The following is a 25,875-nucleotide window of genomic DNA, read 5'->3' on the forward strand; positions in this document are numbered from 1 at the left end:
GGTGAATGCCTTTAAAAATTAGATCATGTTTTTGAGTATAGGCATCTAGGGGCGAAAGCTAGGCACTAGGTATATCTAAGAAAATATTGTTTAAACCAAAAGACCACATTTTGTTTCAATCTTAATGACCAGAAAATTTTTTTTCCTGAAGTTAATAGGGCAAAATGTTTTTCACTGTTATGTGTTTTTAGGGGACGAACAAGGAATCTTGGGCTCTTTTTTGGTAGTTTTACTTACTTAATGGTTTGAGTTTGTTGAACTTAGCGTTGCATTTTTCTCGTGAGTAATCAATTACTAAACGTTGTAATTGATACTCTGAACATCGGGTGAATACTCAGTTTACCGTTGCCATTCTGAAAACACCATATAGTTAAAAGTGTTTAATTAAAAAATCAGAGCTACTTTTAAATAATAGCTCCAGTTATTTTTGGGACTGCTGAAATTTTATCTCCATATTAAGTCATGAATTTTTCAGTTGTAACTGATGATGTCAGCGACTATGACGTATAATCGACTAACGCTGTGAGCCCAGCATCTTTTCCCATTTTCGTCTGGGAGCCGTCAGAAAAAAGTTAGAAAAGTCAGCCGTTAGAAAAAAGTTAGAAATGTGAATTTTTCGTTTTTCATCACCACAAATTTGGCATATTTTTTGCGTGTGAGTGTGTTAGGATAACCAGCTGCCAGAAAACTGAATTCTATGTTGTTGTTTTTTTAATCAGCACCAATTGTTTTTGTCCCGATAGCGTCGCAGTTAGAACAAAGCAAAATGATTGAGTCTCGTAGGACAAGAGGACGGAAAAGGAAGGCGGATCATTTGTCTGAAGCTTCATCAGTGCCGATGGTGTCGGTGTTGGACATGCCAGCAGTTACGGTGTCGGACGCGCCAGTGAGGTCCGAAGTTGTACCAGTGCCAGTGGTGACGGCGCAGAATGTGGATTCGGGGTCATCTAGGTCAGCGTTGGGGACAGTGTCTGCTGAAAATGCGGTTTCGGGGTCATCAAGGTCAGCATTTAGGACATTGTCTGCTGAAGCTGCAGTTTCGGGGTCACCAAGGTCAGTGTCTGCTGAAGATGCGGTTTCGGGGTCATCAAGGTCAGCGCTTGGGACAGTGCCTGCTGAAGATCCACAATGGAATCAAATTTCCGAGACAGGTATAATTATGCCAGTTGGTATTAATACCGAAATAGGGGCAATGATACCATCTAAAGAAAAGAAAAGATTATTGCTGGAGCCTATTTTGATTTAGGATCGTTTTTAGCTCGACTATTCGAAGAATAGTCTAGCTATTCTACTCACCCTGGCGTCGGCGTCACACCTTGGTTAAGTTTTGCATGCAAGTACATACAGCTATCGTTTAAAGGCATATAGCTTTGAAAATTATTTTTTCTTTTTCTAGGTCAATTATTAACCTCACTGGGTCAAGTTCCATAACTCTGACATGTATTTTGAGCAAATTATGCCCCCTTGTGGACTTAGAAAATTCTGGTTAAAGTTTTGCGTGCAAGTACATACAGCTTTTACTTAAAGGCATATTGATTTGAAACTTATTTTTTTCTTTTTCTACATAAATTACCAACCTCCCTGGGTCAAGTTCCATAACTCTGACATGTATTTTGGGCAAATTATGCCCCCTTTTGGACTTACAAACTCCTGGTTAAATTTTACATGTAAGTTACTATCTTCAAAACTAATTTAGATATTGAATTGAAACTTAATATCTGTCTTCGGGGTTATATAACTAGTTGATAGCATCAAGTCCCATAACTCAAACCTGTATTTTAGCCAAATTATGCCCCCTTTTGGACTTAGAAAATCCTGGTTAAAGTTTTGCTTCCAAGAACATACAGCTATTACCAAAAGGCATATTGATTTGAAACTTAATTTTTCTTTTTCTAGATCAATTATCAACCTCACTGGGTCAAGTCCCATAACTCTGACATGTATTTTGGGCATATTATGCCCCTTTTGGACTTTGAATATTCTGGTTAAAGTTTACATACATTTAAACTATCTCCAAAGCTAATGCTGAAATTGAATTGAAACTATACATGTGTATTTGGGGTTATAAAACTAGTTGATATAGTACGGGGGCCAATGAGGTCTACCATGCACCCCTCCCTTGACATTTTTACATAGGTACCAAATTGTTCAGCAGGACCAACTCTTTCAAAATCAAAAATGTTCCCATTAAAAAAAAATTCTTTTGAACTATATATGATTTCACTGTTTCCATGGCAACCGTTCATTTTTGAAAAGGACGACCATATAGATGATAATCAGTCATATCTTGGTCAGTTTTAGCGATAATGGGGTCCCGAGTCAGATATATGGATGAGGCCTTGCTCTCCGATACGATTAAATAAAGACATCTTTAATGTTAGCTTAGTAGAAGTAGACTTACACTCACCTGTACAATACGGAGAATTTAGCACTTGCCTGGAGAGAACTGAGTAGTTCTAGAACAGAATCCATGGACCACTTGTAGGTTAAACTGTTAACATTACATGACTGAATTTCTTTGTAAAGTGTAAACCAAATCTAATAAACGAAGAAAAATATGCTGGTATTTAAAGTAAAAACGTTATATTTAAAACAAAACAAGCTGGACAAAACTGTTTGTGATACCAAATAAAGATATAAGAAATATAAAAAAACTTTACACTAGAAATAAATAAGATATTGTATCATTTTGAAACATTTACAAGAATGACAGAATGTACAAAATATTTTTTTTGGTATTCTAAATTGTACAGACAAGGACTAAATTTGTTTGAATATTCCTTGATATACGTAACATAAACGAAACACTTCTAAGAGTAACTATGCATCAATCATAATCAAAAAGCTTGATTATCAATTATACCAAAGGTTATGACCAAGGCATGACCTCTCTTTGTCAAAAGTTCAAACTGTAGCAAGAACTCAGAGTATGATACAAAATTGCTTCAGAATCAAAGTGTTATCAAATTTCATTCATAAAAAATAAAGTGATTTTGAGAGCATGATCTTCTTTTGTCATTTGCTTTCTAATTTATGAATGATATGCTATAAAGCAACATATTATTCATAACAGATAACCAACAAGAGAGCAAATATGCTATATTAGGAAACATTAAAGTGAAAACATCGTAAGTAACATCTTAATCAAGACGTGCAGAATTTGATTCTTGTAACACTACTGCCTCTTAATTTGTGCATTTCATATTTTTCAGACATTTTATCTGATTTTAAGTTCAAATTTTAATCCATAGAATTATTTCACTATAACAGAACACTGTTTAAGCTAGTGCTAGGGGTATGAGGGCAGTTTCACATTTCACTACATCTAACAAACAGACATAATCAAATCAAGTCAGCTATTATTTTGCACAATTGTGTTGTTATGTTTCAAAAGGATGAGCTTAAACAATTTGCTATCCCTTAAAAACACTTTAAGTGCCATATGATGGTTTTAAATAGTCTCCTCGTACTCACTTTCAGTTTTGTTTGATTTCGGGTCCTTTTGTACTAAAATAGAATTCCTCTTAAGCCAGTGCTAGGGGGCGTAAGGTGCTTTTCACACTTCATTACCTCTCATAAACAGCCATGATCTAACTGAGTTTGCTATTTATTTGCTTGTTTGCAATCTTTGCTTCAAAAGGATCTTCTTAAAGTCTATTGCAAATTGTTTTCAGCAACCCAGAAGTGTCGTTCATACAGTACTCGGTGTCTTTCTGTCAGTTTTGAATAGCATTATGTGATTGTTTTCCTAACAATTTGGTTTTCACAGACTTAATATCATTCACATTGTTTACTTCTTTTTCCAGTTTTATAAGTTTAAATCTAAAGATTACTTGAAGTACCTGGTATTTCATTTTTTATGCCCCCGAAGGGAGGCATACTAGTTTTCAACTGTCCGTCCGTTCGTTCGTTAGTTAGTTAGTTCGTTAGTCACAACGTTAACTTTTTGCATTAAGGCACTTTACTCGCGAACCACCCAGGACCTTCAAACGTCACATGCTAATACATTGTAGTACTTATTGAGTACACGACCCCTACTGACCTTTAGGTCACCAGGTCAAAGGTCAAGGTGCTGCGGGGGGCATTTGTCACCATTAGTGACAGCTCTTGTTTAGTTTTTGTTCAGTGCAGCTTTTCAACAGTGAATATATCATCAATAACCCCATAAATATCTCAATACAATTCATGTGTTTCTGAAACTAAAAATCAAAATGCTTTATTTCTCACGTAAATAACTGCACTGATGCACTTCACAATAACACAAAACAAGATAAATATTCCATTAAAACATTTTCCATAAAATGAAGCCGCAAATTGTAACACTATTACCAGTGTATGGATGTTAGTAGGGATGCATACATTACTAATATATACAGAATATATACATGAATATATATAATCAATGTAAAATGTAAGTATTGGCAACAATACTGTAACCATCAAAGTAAAGAACAACATATTTAAGAAACAGATATTAGTATAACAAACGATCGATGCATTAATTCAAAATGAAAAAAGGAACATTGAATGTGTAATGAATGTTTCAGATGATTTCTTTGTTGACAAAAGTGAAGAAAGAATGTTAGAATTAATACTTCGAAATTTTAACAAATCCATGACATCATAATATTGAAATCAATGGTTCAGATTTCTTCATATATATTTCTAAATACAGCAAAGTACAGTGGTAACGTACTTTAAAGCGGAAAAAATCTCATTGCTTGGAATGTATGGAGCTGTACTATTTTGTAGAAGTTTTTAACAACTTGATAATTAAATATTCCTCTACCATTTTCTGAGAAAATAATGATACAATAAAACAAGATTACTGGAATGGTAACGTAACATGTGTAAAGTATGTTACAAACAGATTCCTCCTTCAAATAAGTATTTACATAATATTTTCATGTGCTTCAGCTTAAATAACACAAGTTTATTGATCACAGTTCAGTTCATCATGTTGTTCAGTTTTAGTTATATCTTGTTTTCAGAAATGTCTGTTTCAGCATAGATTAATTTAAGCAAATTTGCTGAAATACCTAATGTAGAAAAATTATTTACCTTCACAGTAATAAAATACTATTCTAGAAAACAATGAGAGACCAGATCAAAGCTGTCTGATCTATATTTTCTTAATAATTGATGTAACAAAACAAGGTTATTAAAATGGTAACGTAGCATGTGTAAAGTATGTTACATACCGATTCCTTCTTCAAAAAGGTGTTCAAACTTCATTTCCAAACAATATAACTCACATAATTGTTATTTCATTGATAGCATTTAGTTATATCATTTTATTAAATTTTAGTGGTATCTTGTTTCCTGAGGTGTTGGTTGTGGTTATGTATAATATTATGCAAATTAGCTAAACATACCTACGTGTTACAAAATACTATTTAAGAAAACACTGAGAGACTTTCAGAACAGATCAAAACTCTTTGGTACATTTAAATTGATTTAAAACTTAAAAGATATTATTTTCTAATAAAATGTTGTCATTTTGTAACAATCTCATCAATATTCATGAATATGAAATGAATATGCAAATTAGTTCATTAATATACAAATACTGCTTTTGAAAGGCAAATGTCTTACCTCCTTTTTGACACCATTTGTATTGTTTTATCACCAAAACTGACCAAGATATGACTGATTATCCTCTATATGGTCGTATTTTCCCAGAATGAATGGTTGCCGTGGAAACAATGAAATCTTATATAGTTCAAAAGAGTTTTTTCATGGGAACATTACTGATTTCAAAAGGGTTGGTCCTGCCGAACAATTTGGTACCTATGAAAAAAAAGTCTAGTGTGGGGGGAGGGGTGCATGGTAGACCCTACTGGCCCCCTACCTAATAGCATCAAGTCCCATAACACTGACCTTCATTTTAGCCAAATTATGCCCCCTTTGGACTTAGAAAATCCTGGTTAAAGTTTTGCGTGCAAGTACATACAGCTATTACTGAAAGGCATATAGATTTGAAACTTATTTTTTTCATTTTCTAGATCAATTACCAACCTCACTGGGTCAAGTCCCAGAACTCTGACATGTATTTTGTTTTTGGCAAATTATGCCCCCTTTTGGACTTAAAAAATCTGGTTAAAATTTTACATGCAAGTCACTATCTCCAAAACTAATGCAGATATTGAATTGAAACTTCTCATATGCCTTCGGGGTTATAAAACTAGTTGATAGCATCAAGTCCCATAACTCTGATATGCATTTTGGTCAAATTATGTCCCCTTTTGAACATAAAACTCTTATATAACGTTTTGGGTAATATTTTCCTGCTTCTAGGACAATATTTCGAATAGTCGAGCTTGGCTGTCTTACGGACAGCTCTTGTTGAGCAATGAATTTGAATCGGAAAGGGATGGAAAATTTATATATTTCAGGGGAATTAATTTTCAAAAGGGAATCCAATAATAACCAAAATATAATGTCAATAGATGTGTGAACAGATGCTTTTGTTGTTTTCATAAGCATTTTCTTGGCTGTGCATCCTGAAAAATAACAGGAGCTTCTGAAATATGTGCAGACAATACGAATTGCAGCAAAACGAAATTCAGCATTGGTTGGAAAAGTTACGACGAGCAGTTTAGGTTCAGAATGTCTCTCGATCCTAATAAATCCATCGAATTTTGATTATGAATTGTGGTTGATTTATTTAGGTCATTCAAAATCAGTAGTGTCAAATGAGAATCAAGGTGTACTTAAAAGTGCTTTGAATTTAATTTGAAAACATGTGCAAGACTTTTTTAGCTCACCTGTCACGAAGTGACAAGGTGAGCTATTGTGACCGCTTGATGTCCGTCGTGCGCCGTGAGTGGTCCGTCGTCCGTCAACAATTTATAAAAAAAATCTTCTTCTTAAAAACCACTGGGCAGAGTTACACCAAACTTCATAGGAATAATCCTTGGGTGGTCCCCTTTCAAAATTGTTCAAAGAATTGAATTCCGTACGTACAGAACTCTGGTTGCCATGGAATCCGAAAGGAAAAACTTAAAAAATCTTCTTGTCCAAAACCGCAGGTCATAGGGCTTTGATATTTGGTATGTAGCATCATCTAGTGGTCCTCTACTAAGATTGTTCAAATTATCCCCCTTGGGGCCACAAGATTTACATAGACATATAATCGGAAAATTTTGAAAATCTTCTTGTCCAAAACCACAAGGCGTAGAGTCTTGATATTTAGCATGTGACATCATCTAATGGTCCTCTATATAGATTGTTCAAATTATGTCCCTAGAGTGAAAAGAGGCCCCGCCCCGGGGTCCCAAGTTTTACATAGACTTAGCCTGCAACATTTTCGTTTTTGTCGTGTTGAGCGACCTGTGAAGTTTCCACTTTTCTCTATTTTATATAGTAAACACATTTAAAAATCATCTTGTCTGAAACCACAAGACCTAGGCCTTTGATATTTGGTATTTAGCATTGCCTTATGGTCCTCTACCAAAATTGTTCACATTATGCCCCTTGGGTGAAAAGAGGCTTATAGGAAAAAAACTTTTAAAATCTTCTTGCCTGAAAGTTATGACATAGGCCTTTGATATTTGGTATGTAGCATTGCCTAGTGGTCCTTTACCACGATTGTTCAAATTATGCCCATGGGGTGAAAAGAGGCCCCGCTCGGGGTTACTCGTTATATGAGTTATATAGGAAAAAATACTTCAAAAATTATCTGATCATATTTCCTAGACTGTTTAATTAAAATTACCTGATGACTCAAAGTAAGGGTCATTTGACTGTGACCTTGACCTACTGACCTACTTTCTTGTTTTTTGAGATACAGCCTTGAAATTTGGATGACATATACAGTTTTGCACACCAATCTTAAAACTGACTTTCTACTTTTTGTATGTATAGTCATGCATGCTTAAATTGTAGCGGGAATCACCCAAGCCGTTTCTGTTTTACCAGTAGGTCAAAAACCATTCGTTACAGTCCGCGGACAGACAAATCCATACCGACATCAGTCAAGCCTTTCAATCAGAAATCCGACTGCGCAACCGAGATTTAATGGCCCTCGGGACATCACCTATAAACACTAAACTTTTAGCCAAATACGTTTCTAAATATCCTGACAAGGCAGACGCGAATTTATTATTAAACGGATTTTCTAAAGGTTTTCGGCTCAATTACACGGGTTCCAGGTTACCTTCCCGTGCAAAAAAAATATATAATATAATCGGCTGATCTTTTACCAGAAGAATTACAAACAAAATTGGACAAGAAAGTAGATTTAAGAAGAATATCTGGTACTTGCAGTTCATCATCTTTTCAAAATCTTAAAATTTCACCTATAGGTCTAGTCCCTAAATCCGACGGAAGTTGGCGTTTAATACAACATTTATCTTACCCGAAAGACCATAGTATAAATGATGGTATTGATGATAATAAATATTGTTCAATAAAATATACCTCTTTTGATAAAGTTGCAAATATGATATTTACATTAGGTAGAGGGGCACAGATAGCAAAACGTGATATTAAGTCGGCTTTTTGCCTCTTGCCCATTTATACCAACGATTTCCTTTTACTCGGTATGAAGGTTGGGAAAAGCTATTATTTTGATAAAATGCTACCCATGGGTTTTGCTCGGTCTTGTAGTTTATTTGAAACATTTTCTTCTTTCTTGCATCGGCTAAGAGAGTATCAGGAATCAACTCAGTGAGATGTCTTTCACTGTCGCTTTGTACAGTGCACAAGATAGTGTTAAAATGAGTAAGCTTAAAGTTATCTTCTGCTTATACTATGTTAATATTCAGAAAATGTATGTACTTATGAATAACTTATTCCAGATTTAGATGCCGTTCCCTCGGATATGGACCTAGTTAAAATTGCACAGGCAATAGGACTTAATTGGGAGTTACTTGGACTTCACCTTGGACTTTCTCAAGCAATGATTGACCATATAAAAATGGACAATGATACTTCGCAAAAACGTATATATCAAATGTTATACAACTGGCGAGAAGATCAAGGACAAAATGGCACTAAACAAAACCTTTTTACAGCCTTTGGAAGTCAGCCGTCAACGAGTATTGACTGGAAAACACTTGGTATACTTTTCAGTCATTTATGATTTAGATTTTCATAATAATATGTTTCTAACAGAACACACTAAGGCACTTTTTACTTCTACAAATATTGTAATTTCTGTTTGTTTACACAACAAAATGGTTTGTCTAGGGACTTCTAAAATATACATTAAAACAGTTCCAATGTCCTCTTTATCGATAATTATTGCAACCTATTTGATTGTATTTCCTAAAAAAAAATAAAAAAGCATATATTCATTTGCAATTGTGAGTTAATCCTCTCGCTGTGACGTTATAGCAAATAACTAAATATTGATTATACATTCCAGGGCTATCTTTCCCTGATGCTCTAAAATACAAGCCAAGAGAAGAAAGTAAGTACATATTATCAAGAATGACATCAATGCAGAGTTGTAAAAGACTCCTTTTATTAACTTCTACTTAAAATATTTAAAACAACATCTGTCTTTATTGCAAGACATTGAAGCCATTGAATTACACAGGTGTAACGTAATGTTATTCAGGACAATGGTAGTGAGGCGATTATTTTGTTGCATTTCTTAAATTGAAAATAATGTAAACATTAAAATCTGAGTTCTTTACACTGAAATTATTTCGCCGAAGGTAGCAAATTTTTAAAGGGTATATTGATTTAATAGTACTAAGAAAAATAAAATAGTATATTTATCAAAAGAAAAGCGGAGATACTGAAAGAAATACTAAACAGCGCTATCTTGTGATTTAGGGATAGGGGTAGGCATTCCACATTAAAGCGCAACAATGCAAACAATAAGCAACGTCCATTGAACATTGCATTTTACGTCCAAAAAATCGGAAGGACAGTTTGTCTTCAACAAAATATTGTGAAAAACTGAAGAAGTTAAGTTCTTTTATTTATTTAACACTTTATTTGCAGATTGGTCACTTTTGCTGAAAAACAGACGTTTATTGGGCCTGTAGGTTTTTAAATATTTTCGCCTTTATTTGCCGATTTGTTTTGTCGAAATTGTGTATCATAAGAAACACGGGTATCTTAGTGAAATGATAAATGTCCGTGGTAATCACTAATGAAGTGCGATACCACTGATAAACACACTAGTCCTTTTAAAAATTGAATAAAGTTTCAAATTGTGAAGTTTCGCTGATTTTATGTCGTAGTTAGACATTTAAGAAGACTCATAATGTCGGTTTTGTGACGTCAACACTGATAACGTACTATTGCCAAGACGACGTAAAAATAAATAGGAACAATGGTGCTATAGTTGGACCAAGTTTCATTAAAATAAGAAGGAATGCCATATTTGACGAATAAGGTATCGACCCTCCCTAAGCCAGGTGACCACTGATCGGAGGGGCAGCCAGTATAAATATATATTTCATAACTCTTATATTAGTTTAATAATGACTTCAGCCTTTATGCCCTTTTTTTCGTTTTCCTCTTAATTGTTTACCAGGATGGATTGCTGTGCATTTGCCTTTGCAATACGATAGGTCTTCTTAGCAGTCAACAACTCATGCGTGTTTTTCCAATAAACTGTGTCATACTTGAAGGCTGAACACCACTAAATTCGGCTGTTCTATATTTCATATAAAATCTACTTACTTTATAATGGTTTTTCAACATTTTCTAGAATATCAGAATTTCAAAGACTTATATTCCCATAAAGAACTATATTGCTACTTTAGAAAAAACAAAAAGAAAAGGGGGTAACTTTTATATAAGAAAACTACAGTTCGTTAAATACAACCCGCTGAATTTTACTACTTCCTGCTTCTTTCAATTTCTCTTTTTGAGACATTAAATTCTTACGCCACCATTTTTACCTAGCATGCGATAGGAACATGCCGATTTCGATAGAAAGCAAAGTAATACATACTGAAACGCGAATATAAAAGTAAACACGTTGCTGTTGAGAAAAGGCACCAAGAAAGGAAAAAAGATTACTAGTAGCACTTTTTAGCTCCACTATTCGGAGAATAGTGGGGCTATACTACTCGCCCCGGCGTCGGCGTGACCCTTCTTGGTTAAAGTTTTTCGCATACACATTGTCCAGTATACAAACAATGTATGTGTATGGGCTGAGCCCATTATACCTAAGGTCAAGATCACCAAGCTGTTATACTTAGGTTATTTTTAAGGTTAAAGTTTTTTGGCAACCTTTGTTTTTCTGTCATATCTTTGTTACTTTTGCTTATATCATACTGTAAATTTACATAAACATTGTCCAGCATACAAACAAAGTATGTTTAGGAGCTGGACCCATTATACCCAAGGTCAAGGTCACCAAGGAGTTATACTTTGAATTATTTTCATGTTAATTATTTTCGAAAGCTTCGTTTATAGACATATCTTTGGTACTTTAAAAGATAATGACTTGAAATTAAAAGTATTTGTTTATAATCATGTGTGGCTACATACCCCTACTACTTGTGTTTTTATCAGAATTATGCCCCTTTTGTACTTAAACTTTTTTTACAATCTTCGCTTTCTTGATACTACTTTAATACTGTGACAGGAAAGGCCGTACCGGCGACAGTAACCATCAGAACAAATCAACACCCTTTACAATATTTACACATTTATTTACAAAAGATGATTATTAACAATGAATAGATGATATGAAAAAAAACTGATTATAAGAAAGAAAAAAAAAAGAAAGTTCAGTATCTCTAGATACAAAAGTTCTTATAGTTCCATTCTAATCTGACGTGACATAGTTCTTTAATTTAATTGTGAACTTTAAGTAGCACAAACAATATATGAAAACATATCTTCTAGTCCAGTCCCTTTAAACCGTGAATACGTTGATTCCGTATTGGCTCCCTATGGTGGTAGGTGATTGCATCCCTGAGCTGACTTCAGAGGATAACAAAAATCAGCGTCTTTGCGGTTTACGGCACAACCAGGGGACGAAAGCCCTGCGCTGGGAATATCACATCCAGGCGAGTGAAGACAAGTGAACCTCGGGCATTGTACTTCCGGGTTATGACATCACCAGGAAAAATCGTCTGGCGGAAGAAGCTAAAATATATAACATATGGTAAGCACCATAGCAAAACAAATAAGTCAGGGCATATAACTGCTCCTTTGGGTACACCATACCTCCATAGGCTCCCATAAATAATACGTGCTACTTATACAAAATATATGTGCTACTAAGTTCAGACGTCACGTGATTAAAATACGTCACTAATTACTTCCATTATTACAAAAATTACTTACTTAAAAGACTAAAATTGAAGTATGAAAAAGATATGAAACCTTTATGATGAAACATTATAGATACGGAAATGATAAACTGCAGCTATTATTTACAACTACAATTAACAAAATTCAATGTAAATCAAACGTTTTATGATAGTTGGCATCCATATAATATCTAATGCCATACACTAAATCAAGATTAACATTCTGACCAAGTTTCATTAAGATATGGTCATAAATTTGGCCTCTAAAGAGTTAACTAGCTTTTCCTTTGATTTGACCCTGTGACCTAGTTTTTGACCCAACACGACCCAGATTCAAACTTGACCTAAAGATCATCAAGTTTAACAATCTGACTAAGTTTCATTAAGATATAGTCATAAATGTGGCCTTCTAAAGTGTTATTTTTTTTTTTTTTTTTTTTTTTTTTGGTTAGGTTTAACGTCGCACCGACACATTTTAGGTCATATGGCAACTTTCCAGCTTTGATGGTGGAGGAAGACCCCAGGTGCCCCTCTGTGCATTATTTCATCACGAGCGGGCACCTGGGTAGAACCACCGACCTTCCGTAAGCCAGCTGGATGGCTTCCTCACATGAAGAATTCAACGCCCCGAGTGAGGCTCGAACCCACATCGATGAGGGGCAAGTGATTTGAAGTCAGCGACCTTAACCACTCGGCCACGGATCTAAAGTGTTAACTAACTTTTTCTTTGATTTGACCGGGTGACCTAGTTTTTGATCCTACATAACCCAGATTCGAACTGGACCTTAAGATCATCAATATTAACATTCTGACCATGTTTCATGAAGATATAGTCATAAATGTGGCCTCTACAGTGTTAACAAGCTTTTCCTTTGATTTGACCTGGTGACCTAGTTTTTGACCCCAGATGACCTTATATCAAACTCGTCCAAGATTTTATTGAGGGTAACATTCTGAACAAGTTTCATTAAGACTGGGCCAAAATTGTGACCTCTAGAGTGTTAACAAGCTTTTACTTTGATCTGACCTAATGACCTAGTTCTTGACCCCAGGTAACCCAATATCGAACTCGTCCAAGATTTTATTAAGGGTAACATTCTAAGTTTCATTAAGATTGGGCCAAAAATGTGGCCTCTAAAGTGTTAACAGTCAAATTGTTGACAACGGCCGGACACCGCCGTACACAAATGATCACAAAAGCTCACCTTTGAGCACTTTGTGCTCAGGTGAGCTAAAAAGGGGGACATATTTCATGAAATATTGGTCCATATGTATCAGAGACATGGATCTTGTGTCATATGATGTGGGTGATAAGGTGAAACAACTAATTTTAAGTTTAAATCAAATCCATTTATAAGTAACAGAGATAGAGAAATTGCATCGAAACTTTAACCTAAAATTCAAGGTAAAAGGGTGGGGGGGATAATTCATGAAATATTGGTACCAGAGTTCTGGACTTTAATTCAAACGATGTGGGTGATAAGGTGAAACAACTACATATAGTTTGAATCAAATCAATTCAGTAATGTCTGAGACAGAGTGAAAAGGCATCAGAACTCCAGATAAGATACGTATTTGCGTATATACCTTTTGATATTACGAAAAACGCAATTAAAATCAAACCTATGGTACTGGTACACATTGAAAACAAGAGGACCATGATGGTCCTGAATCGCTCACCTATCCCCATATGACCCAGTGTTGAACTGAGTATGACGTCGTTATTTCTATTATTTGACATAGTGACCTAGTTTTTGAGCACATGTGACCAATTTTCATGAAGATTCATTGAAAAATATGGCCTCTAGAGAGGTCACAAGGTTTTTCTATTATTTGACCTAATGACCTAGTTTTTGAAGGCACGTGACCCACTTATAAACTTGACCTAGATATCATCAAGGTGAACATTGTCACCAATTTTCATGAAGATCCCGTGAAAAATATGGCCTCTAGAGAGGTCACAAGGTTTTTCTATTTTTCGACCTACTGACCTAGTTTTTGACCGCACATGACCCAATTTCGAACCTGACCTAGATATCATCAAGGTGAACATTCTCACCAATTTTCATGAAGATCCATTGAGAAATATGGCCTCTAGAGAGGTCACAAGGTTTTTCTATTTTTAGACCTACTGACCTAGTTTTTGACCCCACATGACCCAGTTTCGAACTTGACCTAGATATCATCAAGGTAAACATTCTGACCAATATTCATGAAGATCTCATGAAAAATATGGCCTCTAGAGAGGTCACAAGGTTTTTCCATTTTTAGATCTACTGACCTAGTTTTTAACTCCACGTGACCCAGTTTCGAACTTGACCTAGATATCATCAAGGTGAACATTCTGACCAATTTTCATGAAGATCCATTGAAAAATATGGCCTCTAGAGAGGTCACAAGGTTTTTCTATTTTTAGACCTACTGACCTAGTTTTTGATCGCATGTGACCCAGTTTCGAACTTGACCTAGATATCATCAAGGTGAACAATCTGACCAATTTTCATGAAGATCCATTGAGAAATATGGCCTCTAGAGAGGTCACAAGGTTTTTCTATTTTTAGACCTACTGACCTAGTTTTTGACCCCACATGACCCAGTTTCGAACTTGACCTAGATATCATCAAGGTGAACATTCTGACCAGTATTCATGAAGATCTCATGAAAAATATGGCCTCTAGAGAGGTCACAAGGTTTTTCTATTTTTAGACCTACTGACCTAGTTTTTGACCCCACATGACCCAGTTTCGAACTTGACCTAGATATCATCAAGGTGAACAGTCTGACCAATATTCATGAAGATCTCATGAAAAATATGGCCTCTAGAGAGGTCACAAGGTTTTTCTATTTTTAGATCTACTGACCTAGTTTTTAACCCCACGTGACCCAGTTTCGAACTTGACCTAGATATCATCAAGGTGAACATTCTGACCAATTTTCATGAAGATCCATTGAGAAATTTGGCCTCTAGAGAGGTCACAAGGTTTTTCTATTTTTAAACCTAATGACCTAGTTTTTGACCCCACGTGACCCAGTTTCGAACTTGACCTAGATATCATCAAGGTGAACATTCTGACCAATTTTCATGAAGATCTTGTGGAATATATGGCCTCCAGAGAGGTCACAAGGTTTTTCTATTTTTAGACCTAATGACCTAGTTTTTGACTGCACGTGACCCAGTTTCGAACTTGACCTAGATATCATCAAGGGGAACATTCTGACCAATTTTCATAAAGATCCCATGAAAAACGTGACCTCTAGAGTGGTCACAAGCAAAAGTTTACGCACGCACGCACGGACGGATGCACGCACGGACGACGGACGCTGCGCGATCACAAAAGCTCACCTTGTCACTTTGTGACAGGTGAGCTAAAAATGGGATACATAGATTACTCGATTTAAGTGTGTAATCCAATTTTATCGTAAATCAAGCATATCTTTTTTGTAATCGAGTACAACAAACATAAATGCTGTCTCATACAGTAACTGAAATTAAGATGTAGTGTAAGATGTAATGTTTACAGTTACCAAAATGTTAAAACTATTCGAATGAAGGCTCAAGAATATTCAGGAAAACAGCATTGGTCGACAAAGGCACATCAGCAGAGCACATGAATTTCAGAAAATGATACAAACAGTTATTATTATTACCCTGTAAATGATTTCAAATACTGAAAGATTATTTAGAAAATCTAAAATACGCTTTTGAAAAAATATCTAGGAGTAAAATACCCTTTGAGAAAAAAAAACTGTGGTAAAATACCCTTTAAGCTAAAATCTTATCTGGAGCTCTGAGAGCATCAAAACTTTGAATCTGAAATACATAATAAAAAGGGGTATAATTCATGAAATATTGTGGCAAGTGTTATGGCCCTTGTGTCATATGATATAAGTGATGATGTTGAATAACTACTTTAAGTTTGAATCAAATCCATTTAGTAATATCCGAGATAGAGTGAAAGTGAATCGAAAATCTAACCTTAAATTCTAAGTAAAAGGGGGCATAATTCAGGAAATATTGGTACCAGAGTTATGGACCTTGACTGTCAAAAGTTATGGGTGATAAGGTAGAATTATTATTTCAAATTTGATTCAAATCTATTAAGTAATACCTGAGATAGAGTGAAAGTGCATCAAAACGTTCTAAGTAAAAGGGGGATTATTCGTGAAATATTGATGTGAGAGTTATGGCCCTTGCGATGTGAGTGGTGATGAGCAAACACCATTTAAAAATTGAAACAAATCCATCAAGTAATTATAGAGATAAAGAGGAAATGCACCAAAACTTTTACCAAAGTGCATACACAGAAGGACGCTGAGTAAGACAGTTCTCTACACTTTGTATAGTTGACTAAAACTTACCAAACATTTTTTGCAATCTGTCATAGTAACTGTGAAAACTCTGCCAAATTGTTTGAGAATCTACGCATCTATTGCGAATTTGTCGACTGGACAGACAGGTAAAAGTCTGACAGACTGGTACACACATCACTGTAGAACAGACCTGTAGAAATAATATTATACGGTATGGTAGTGGTTAATTGGTATGAAAATATAATGCTTCATTTACTGTAATTATGGAAGCATTCATCAATTCTTAAAATACCAGTGTAGTCATACTCAATCCAAACTAGAAATTTGGGTAAGATTCTTTAAGTGAAAATTTCTATGAAAGCTACGGCATTTTAGTATGTATTTTTTAAACTGAGTTAGCTCCCTTCGATTGTAAATCTGTTTTAATAGAAGATTAGACATTTGTTGCTGCTTTTTAAAGTATTATATCTATAGCTTTATGTAACTCTAAATGCAGTTTTTAAGTGGTAAATTATTCTTAACAAAAATTACCTGGTTACTTATTAGATATTTCTATGACTGCCATGAAATCCAAATTTCCACCATGGTTCCCTCATACACCATATAGAACAAAGACCTGCATCTCTTCTTCAATTCTGAACTAATTGTCTGTAGCCATTCTGCTTTACTGTTACTTCACACTACAAAAGAAGAGACACTTTTCAAAATGTTTAGAAAGAAATATATTATGAGAAGCAATTTTACAATTTAATGATAATCATCTAAAACTCCTAACTTGTAACTTTAACTAAGTTTCCTTTTATGAAATTTCATGCAATGATATTCGGAAGTGAATCTATGTCTGTAAGTAAAAGGTTTAGACTAAACAAGAAAACAATACCTAAAATAACTGGCGTTCAAAATTTATGTCACTTTGATTTTCCTTGAAATTAATTTCCCCTGTTATTTTGCATATCTGAATAATTACAAAATCAATGCATGTAATGCAAATTTGTTGAACAGAAAGGAAAAATGAAAATGTTTACGGATACTCTTAAATTATTTTTACCCTGCTGAATTTTTATAATGCACTTATCTATCTTTCAATTTGGACAGTACATGTACCATTAACTGTTAAATGGGATGTTTACCAAAATACCAAAAAGATACTGACTGAATGGCGAACAGAGCAGATCTTGATCAGACTGCAAGGATGGTGTAGGCTGATCATGATCTACACTAATTGCTAAGACAGAATCAACCATTAATTATACAAACTTTATAAAAAACGGCATGGTAAAAGTTTTTAAAAATTTGCAACACAATGTAAAGCACAGTCACAAGCAAATGTTAATAGAGATGTTTACCAAAAAGATACTTACTGAATGGCGAACAGAGCAGATCTTGATCAGACTGCAAGGACAGCTTATGCTGATCATGATTTGCAATGGTTGCTAAGAAAGAATAAATTGTGTCCAGCATTGTAAGGGTAGAGGAACCAATGATAGAAAGAGGAAGACAGCACTGTAAGGGTAGAGGGGCCAATGATAGAAAGAGGAAGACAGCACTGTAAGGGTAGAGGGGCCAATGATAGAACGAGGAAGACAGCACTGTAAGGGTAGAGGGACCAATGATAGAACGAGGGAGACAGCATTGTAAGGGTAGAGGGACCAATGATAGAAAGAGGGAGACAGCATGTAAGGGTAGAGGAACCAATGACAGAAAGAGGAAGACAGCACTGTAAGGGTAGAGGGACCAATGATAGAAAGAGGAAGACAGCACTGTAAGGGTAGAGGGACCAATGATAGAAAGAGGAAGAACAGCACTGTAAGGGTAGAGGGACCAATGATAGAAAGAGGAAGACAGCACTGTAAGGGTAGAGGGACCAATGATAGAAAGAGGAAGAACAGCATTGTAAGGGTAGAGGGACCAATGATAGAAAGAGGGAGACAGCACTGTAAGGGTAGAGGGACCAATGATAGAAAGAGGAAGAACAGCATTGTAAGGGTAGAGGGACCAATGATAGAAAGAGGAAGACAGCACTGTAAGGGTAGAGGGACCAATGATAGAAAGAGGAAGACAGCACTGTAAGGGTAGAGGGACCAATGATAGAAAGAGGAAGACAGCATTGTAAGGGTAGAGGGACCAATGATAGAAAGAGGAAGACAGCATTGTAAGGGTAGAGGGACCAATGATAGAAAGAGGAAGAACAGCATTGTAGTGTAGAGGGACCAATGATAGAAAGAGGAAGACATCATTGTAAGGGTAGAGGGACCAATGATAGAAAGAGGAAGAACAGCATTGTAAGAGTAGAGGAACCAATGATAGAAAGAGGAAGACAGCATTGTAAGGGTAGAGGGACCAATGATAGAAAGAGGAAGACAGCATTGTAAGGGTAGAGGGACCAATGATAGAAAGAGGAAGACAGCATTGTAAGGGTAGAGGGACCAATGATAGAAAGAGGAAGACAGCATTGTAAGGGTAGAGGGACCAATGATAGAAAGAGGAAGACAGCATTGTAAGGGTAGAGGGACCAATGATAGAAAGAGGAAGACAGCATTGTAAGGGTAGAGGGACCAATGATAGAAAGAGGAAGACAGCATTGTAAGGGTAGAGGGACCAATGATAGAAAGAGGAAGACAGCATTGTAAGGGTAGAGGGACCAATGATAGAAAGAGGAAGAACAGCATTGTAAGGGTAGAGGGACCAATGATAGAAAGAGGAAGACAGCATTGTAAGGGTAGAGGGACCAATGATAGAAAGAGGAAGAACAGCATTGTAAGAGTAGAGGAACCAATGATAGAAAGAGGAAAAACAGAACAGAAAATATCTGGTATGAATCAAATCTCGGCCATCAAATATTTTAAACAGGCTGCTGGTGTAGTATATCTTTATACCTGAACAGAAACCTAAAACCTTGATTTCTTTCTTAACTGTTTTAGTAAAAATTTCTGTGAAAACAAACCCTGTAATTTACCAAAATAGAATTAAGCAAGGGCATTTGTGTGTGTTTATTTTTTTCAAATCTGAGTTACCTCCCTTCAACTGTAAAGTTAAAAAAAAAATCTGGCTTAAAAAGTGCAGTTGGATTTACAGGAAAATAATTCTAAATACAAATTTATGGTGTGTTTACTTACCAAATCATTTCATGTCTGCGACCCACAATGTTTCCCATATACACCATGCTGAACAGATGTCTGCAACCCACAATGTTTCCCATATACACCATGCTGAACAGATGTCTGCGACCCACAATGTTTCCCATATACACCATGCTGAACAGACACATGCATCTCTTCATTTTCTAAATTTCATGGTGTGTAGCTATTCTGCTTTTCTGTAACTGCACACCTACATGTACAAAAGAAGTTGAATTTCTTGAAAACATTTTGTAAATCCATCAAAGTTCTAAAGATGCACATTCGAAAAGTTATTTCACAAATTTAATGAAAATCATCTACACTTCAGTTAGACAGACTGCCAGACATTCCATCAGTAAACATGTGTATAAAATATTATAATAAGCACTACACCTAACATTATATACTTGAATTTCAAAGTTACCTTCAATAAATGTAAAGTTGTATGATAATGGTAAAATCATTCAAGTAGATTTAAAACAGTCTTCATGCATCAGAGAACACGAAGGTTTGTAGTATGTGGAAAGGCGTCTGAAAACAAACTATCTGTAATATCAAGAGGTGCGGCAAAAGTTAGTTCCCTTGGTCCGAAGCTTTATTCACATAGGCTGCTTGCCAGTAACCTCTTATGGTTGCATGGAAACATGTATCAATGATCTACCTTATCAATTCAAAACTGCACCATAGTTCCATCAATCACCATATAGAACAATGACCTGCATCTCTTCAGTTCTTAAGTTACTGGTCTCCAGCCATTCTGTGTTACTGTTACTTCACACTACAAAAAGAAATATAAAGTTCAAAGACATATTAGATGCACATATACCACAATAAAATCAAGCATGGACATTTTGGTTATATAGCTGTAATTTGGTTGAAAAAAGTTCCTCAGTAATATCTACTATTTATTTTTCATAAAATAAGACACTTTTCATGTTTCTTTTTGCATTTTTTCAGGTTATTTAATTGAAAACGAAAGAAGGGTGTTAATTCTGCAGACCGCTGTCTGAAATACTGCTACTGTGAAATCATTTAATTTCGTCGGCACAAAATTTCGTCGTTTTGACCAAAACGGCTGTTTCGTGGGGACGTAAATTCGTGGATTTTCAATTTTTGAAGAAAAAAAAAAAAAATCAAAAAGAAATCATAATTTCCACAGGAATAGATCTACTAGTACTTCTGTCCTTACATGTGAAACCTACACGTGTCAAACAGCACTACCATGGTTACCAAATTTGCAGTCAACGCCGCGAGAGATTAGCGAGTGATCATGTGCCAATTAACGACTGCGTTATCTATAATTATACGAACCCTAATTTGTAAAACTTTTTAGAACTGTGAAATATTCAATGAGAAAAGTCGGCGCCAATTAAAAAGTGTCAAAACCGTAGCACCTTGCACAATTAGTATTCATAATTGAAACAAATATAAAGTTGATCATTTGATCGAGTTTTAAACAAGAACTACTTATTTTACCGCAAATTAAAACATACTATTAAAGATTTAAATAATTAATGTAGTGCTAGTATAACCATAATAATTCTCACATAAACTATTATAAACTGGTCCGACTTTTTTTTTTGGCAAAAGGAATGCGCGTCTGCCTCTAAAATTACAAGCTGTTGAACTTGTGCATGTGTTATTTCCTGCCGTGAAACGTGTAATCTGAATTAGGTATAAATGCATCGGATACAAATCTTACAATTAATATGTAATATTTAATAGTTCCAAAGTCGTAGTATTTTACTACATGTCATTAAAATATGGGCTAGTGTATAAACATTGCATAGCGGGGCTATAACAAATCATATAACAGCCGATTTATAGTGTAGTTGGCACGTGACGCTATGTCAAACTTCTTTATTTAGTATCTACTTTCACTTCGACAAACATGTCGTAAACAAATCACGGGTACATTTCTAAATGAAATAGTCAGTTTTGTTTCCACGCATACTTATGTTTATCGTTGATGGAGATTCCATAAACTACACGAAAGCTGCAGGTTAGTACTGCCGTATGCATACAACTACGGATCAGATCGAACGGCTATGGTGTCAATTTTGGCGACTTTGCGTACAATTAAAAATTATCGTGGGCATAATTTGTTCGTTGGGACTTAAATTCGTGGTTGAGCTCAACCACGAAATCCACGAAAATTAATCCCCCACGAATAATAATGATTTCACAGTATATGAGGGTACCTGACTTCAGATGACTTGCATTTTTTTCGTTTTCTTGAAGCAGATGTATGAATATCTTGTAGAAAATAGGTCTCTAACAGAGAGAAAATACAGAAACTGTATCGAAATAGATTAGTTCAAGTAGTTAAATTTTATAAGGGAAAAAGAACAATTTCTTTTAATATATCCTTTTAGTGTTCATTTTTTTTAATTGAGTTACCTCCCTTCCATTGTAAAATATGTTTTATTTTTACAAGAAAGCATGTTTTGTCTGTGTTCAGCTTTTCTATAACTCAGAGTACAGCTGGATTAGAGGAAAATGGTTCTAAATAAAAAGGATCTTCTTACTTGACACATGATTTCTATGCTTCATATCCACAATGTTTTCCCCACACACCGTATTAAACAATTCAGAGCTGCATTTCTTCATTTCTCAACTTCATGGACTGTAGGTACTCTGCTTTACTGTTACTTCCCAATGCACTGCAAAAGATTTGTTTGATTTTTATTTTGTTATTTATTTATTTTGTTGGGTTTAACGTCGCACCGACACAATTTTAGGTCATATGGCGACTTTCCAGCTTTAATGGTGGAGGAAGACCCCAGGTGACCCTCCGTGCACAATTTCATCATGAGCCGGCACTTGGGTAGAACCACCGACCTTCTGTAAGCCAGCTGGATGGCATCCTCACGTGAAGAATTCTACGCCCCAAATGAGGTTTCGAACCCACATCGATGAGGGGCAAATGGTTTGAAGTCAACGACTCTAACCACTCGGCCACGGAGGCCCCTTTTTATTTTGAGTTCAATGCTATTTTTCAACAATATTTCAGTTGTTTTCTGGCAGGCATTTAACCTTACCAGTGTTCCTGGATTCTGTAGCAGTACAAACTTGTTCTCTGTAACTGCCAATTCCCCATATGAAACAGAGGTTGAGTACAAATAATGTCACAGAGAACAAAATGTGCCTCACACGTGGCCCTAACTCATGGATGGTCAGGCTGATCTTGGTCTGCACTGTTCACTATGCTATCAATAAATTTTCAGAGAACACCCCCCTGAATGATAAATTGTATTGTCCAGATTGAATGATAGACCAGTCCATTTTAGTAATTTAGGAGGGTAAAGGTTCATTCACAAAGTCTTCAAAATATCTTACAGTCAACATTGACTTCAAGTTAACTGAATAGTGTTCATTTACCAATAGACTTTATGCACTGGTCGCAAAGGTTGACCAATACACTTTATGCACTGGTCGCAAAGGTTGACCAATACACTTTATGCACTGGTCGCAAAGGCAGAATCACTTGCCGACACAGGCTGAAGGTTAAATAACAACAGTTTAGGGCATTTTGGGCCTGATTAAGGTGAATTCAGGCATTATTAATTATGATTACTTTTTTTTGGTTTGGTTCTTTTAGGTGCCCAATGAATTTTTTAAAGCACCTCCCAAGAGCCTCAAATCAAAGTGCTAATCATACCTTTAGGTGGTATTTTCGCTACACAGATTACAGAATAGATTATAAACTGAAATTCATATATAATGAAATTTTAAGCGTTTAAAAAGCTTTTTAAAAGTCATAAAATACAAAAAGATAACTCTGTTTTTTAATAAATGACCATATATTAAGTTTGAAATAAAAAGGTCAAAAATAAAGAGCTAAATACTAATGCTTTATAAACATCTAAGTAGTGAAAAAATGTCCATTAAATGGAGATAATTAAAAAACTGCAAACTTTTAAAGGAATAATTTTATACACAGAGCAATTATTTTTGCTGGAAAATAATGAAAACATTTTAATGAGAAGATTATAAACTATTTTTGATTCCATGTGATATTAGGATGAAATGGTTCAAGGGCAAATTGCTTGGTTAAAATATATAAAATTAAACATGTTAAATCATGTTGTAAATAGAGATTTAAAAGAAAAAATAATGGCTACTAATTCTTGCACCTTGGGCTATGAAATGATTCCAAGATCTTGCAATTGGCTAAAGTCACGGCTAAAAGTGTGAAAGAGCCAGGGGAGGCCCTGATCTTACCCAATCTGTTTGTTGTTGTTGTTTTTTTAATAAAAAAATTCCCCAATCTGGTATTTTACAAAGCAAATTTCCCCTTCTGAAAGGACACACCACCCTTCCCCAAAACTAAAAGGCAGTGGCTGGAGAACCAGATTCGGTTCCCTAGACAGCGAACTTATATGTCTGGAACCGGTCCACTAGCCTAAGTACCGTGCATTGGCTAGAGAACCGGAATTTTACTTCTATGCATAAAGCTGTGAAATTCACTTGTTTCTTTTGATAAGTATTATGCATGTTTAATATTATCTTAATAAATTTAACATTTCAATTTTCAGCAATGCCCTAGCTTTCATTTATCTGTGCAATACCGTGTCTCCAAAAGTATACTCGCCGCATACTGTCCACCATATTGGAATGATAAAATAAACTAGTACGAAAGAATGTGGAAATAGGCAGCATTGGAGCAATCCGAAATAACATTGAAATGTAAAATTAAAAGGTATAAAACAATAAAAGAAACAGTTAAAACAAATTAAGTAATTTCTGTTAATTAGTATTGATCACATATCTTTGAACTTGAATTAAATGCAAAAGTGTTACAAACTGATCAAAGAATCCGCATGAAGTTTTAATCATTAATAATGGCAATTAAATTAGTTTGTACATCTATAAACATGTAATGATACAAATAAAAATCAGTATTATTTTACATTTAAATAATTTTAACATAGTACAAAGCCAGTGAAACAGTCACAATCAGAAAATGGAAGTGGATTGGCCACATCTTAAGACAAGACAAGAGGACCATGATGGTCCTGAATCGCTCACCTCTTCCCACATGACCCAGTTTTGAGTATTACGTCGTTTTTTCTATTATTTGACATAGTGACCTAGTTTTTGAGCTCATGTGACCCAGTTTTGAACTTGACCTAGATATTATCAAGATAAAAATTCTGACCAATTTTCATGAAGATCCATTGAAAAATATGGTCTCTAGAGAGGTCACAAGGTTTTCTATTATTTGACCTATTGACCTAGTTTTCGAAGGTACGTGACCCTTTTCTGAATTTTAACTAGATATCATCAAGGTGAACATTCTCACTAATTTTCATGAAGATCTCATGAAAAATATGGCCTCTAGAGAGGTCACAAGGTTTTTCTATTTTTATACCTACTGGCCTAGTTTTTGACCGCACATGACCCAGTTTCGAAACTGACCTAGATATCATCAAGTTGAACATTCAGATCAATTTTCATGAAGATCCATTGAAAAATATGGCCTCTAGAGAGGTCAAAAGATTTTTCTAATTTTAGACCTACTGACCTAGTTTTTGACCACAGTTGACCCAGTTTCAAACTTGACCTAGATATCATCAAGATGAACATTCAGACCAACTTTCATACAGATCCCATGAAAAGTATGGCCTCTAGAGAGGTCACAAGGTTTTTTTATTATTTGACCTACTGACCTAGTTTTTTAAGGCATGTGACCCAGTTTCAAACTTGACCTAGATATCATCAAGGTGAACATTCTGACCAACTTTCATGAAGATCCATTCAAGGGTATGGCCTCTAGAGAGGTCACAAGGTTTTTCTATTTTTAGACCTACTGACCTAGTTTTTGACCGCACATGACTGTTTCGAACTTGACCTAGATATCATCAAGATAAGCATTCAGACCAACTTTCATACAGATCCCATGAAAAATATGGCCTTTAGAGAGGTCACAAGGTTTTTCTATTATTTGACCTACTGACCTAGTTTTTGAAGGCACGTGACCCACTTTTGAACTTGACCTAGATATCATCAAGATGAACATTCAGACCAACTTTCATACAGATCCCATGAAAAATATGGCCTCTAGAGAGGTCACAAGGTTTTTCTATTATTTGACCTACTGACCTAGTTTTTAAAGGTACGTGACCCACTTTCGAACTTGACCTAGATATCATCAAGGTGAACATTCTGACCAATTTTCATGAAGATCTCATGAAATATATGGCCTCTAGAGA

The 25,875-nt window shown here is 35.3% G+C and overlaps 1 protein-coding gene and 1 long non-coding RNA gene across 3 annotated transcripts; one reads left to right on the forward strand and one right to left on the reverse strand.

The window, feature by feature from the left end:
* Positions 1-724: 724 nt before the first annotated feature.
* On the forward strand, positions 725-9,573 carry LOC123546766 (uncharacterized). Of its 2 annotated transcripts, XM_053526124.1 has the most exons (4): positions 725-1,002; positions 1,054-1,151; positions 8,802-9,062; positions 9,371-9,573. In XM_053526124.1, exons 1-4 carry the CDS (start codon positions 767-769, stop codon positions 9,484-9,486), a joined length of 711 nt encoding a protein of 236 aa, XP_053382099.1. In that variant the 5' UTR covers positions 725-766; the 3' UTR covers positions 9,487-9,573. The 2 variants fall into 2 exon arrangements, with proteins under 2 accessions (XP_053382099.1, XP_053382098.1); XM_053526123.1 differs by having other exon boundaries at positions 725-1,151; positions 9,371-9,561.
* A 7,019-nt stretch (positions 9,574-16,592) lies between these two features.
* LOC123539739 (uncharacterized) lies at positions 16,593-23,951 on the reverse strand. Its single transcript, XR_008367745.1, has 6 exons — positions 23,797-23,951; positions 22,189-22,323; positions 20,322-20,438; positions 19,658-19,871; positions 17,081-17,221; positions 16,593-16,731 (listed from the first exon to the last, which is right to left on the reverse strand). It is a non-coding gene; the product is annotated as an uncharacterized LOC123539739 (long non-coding RNA).
* Between the last annotated feature and the right edge of the window lie 1,924 nt (positions 23,952-25,875).

This window comes from Mercenaria mercenaria, chromosome 16 (assembly GCF_021730395.1).
Source record: "Mercenaria mercenaria strain notata chromosome 16, MADL_Memer_1, whole genome shotgun sequence".
Classification (NCBI taxonomy): Eukaryota; Metazoa; Mollusca; class Bivalvia; order Venerida; family Veneridae; genus Mercenaria; species Mercenaria mercenaria.

Bases quoted from the DNA above. Each gene is read 5' to 3' on its own strand.
- LOC123546766 (XM_053526123.1), top strand. From the start codon at position 767: ATGATTGAGTCTCGTAGGACAAGAGGACGGAAAAGGAAGGCGGATCAT. The intron at 1,152-8,801 runs GTATAATTATGC...AACTTATTCCAG, and splicing joins GAATCAAATTTCCGAGACAG to ATTTAGATGCCGTTCCCTCG. The intron at 9,063-9,370 runs GTATACTTTTCA...TATACATTCCAG, and splicing joins TATTGACTGGAAAACACTTG to GGCTATCTTTCCCTGATGCT.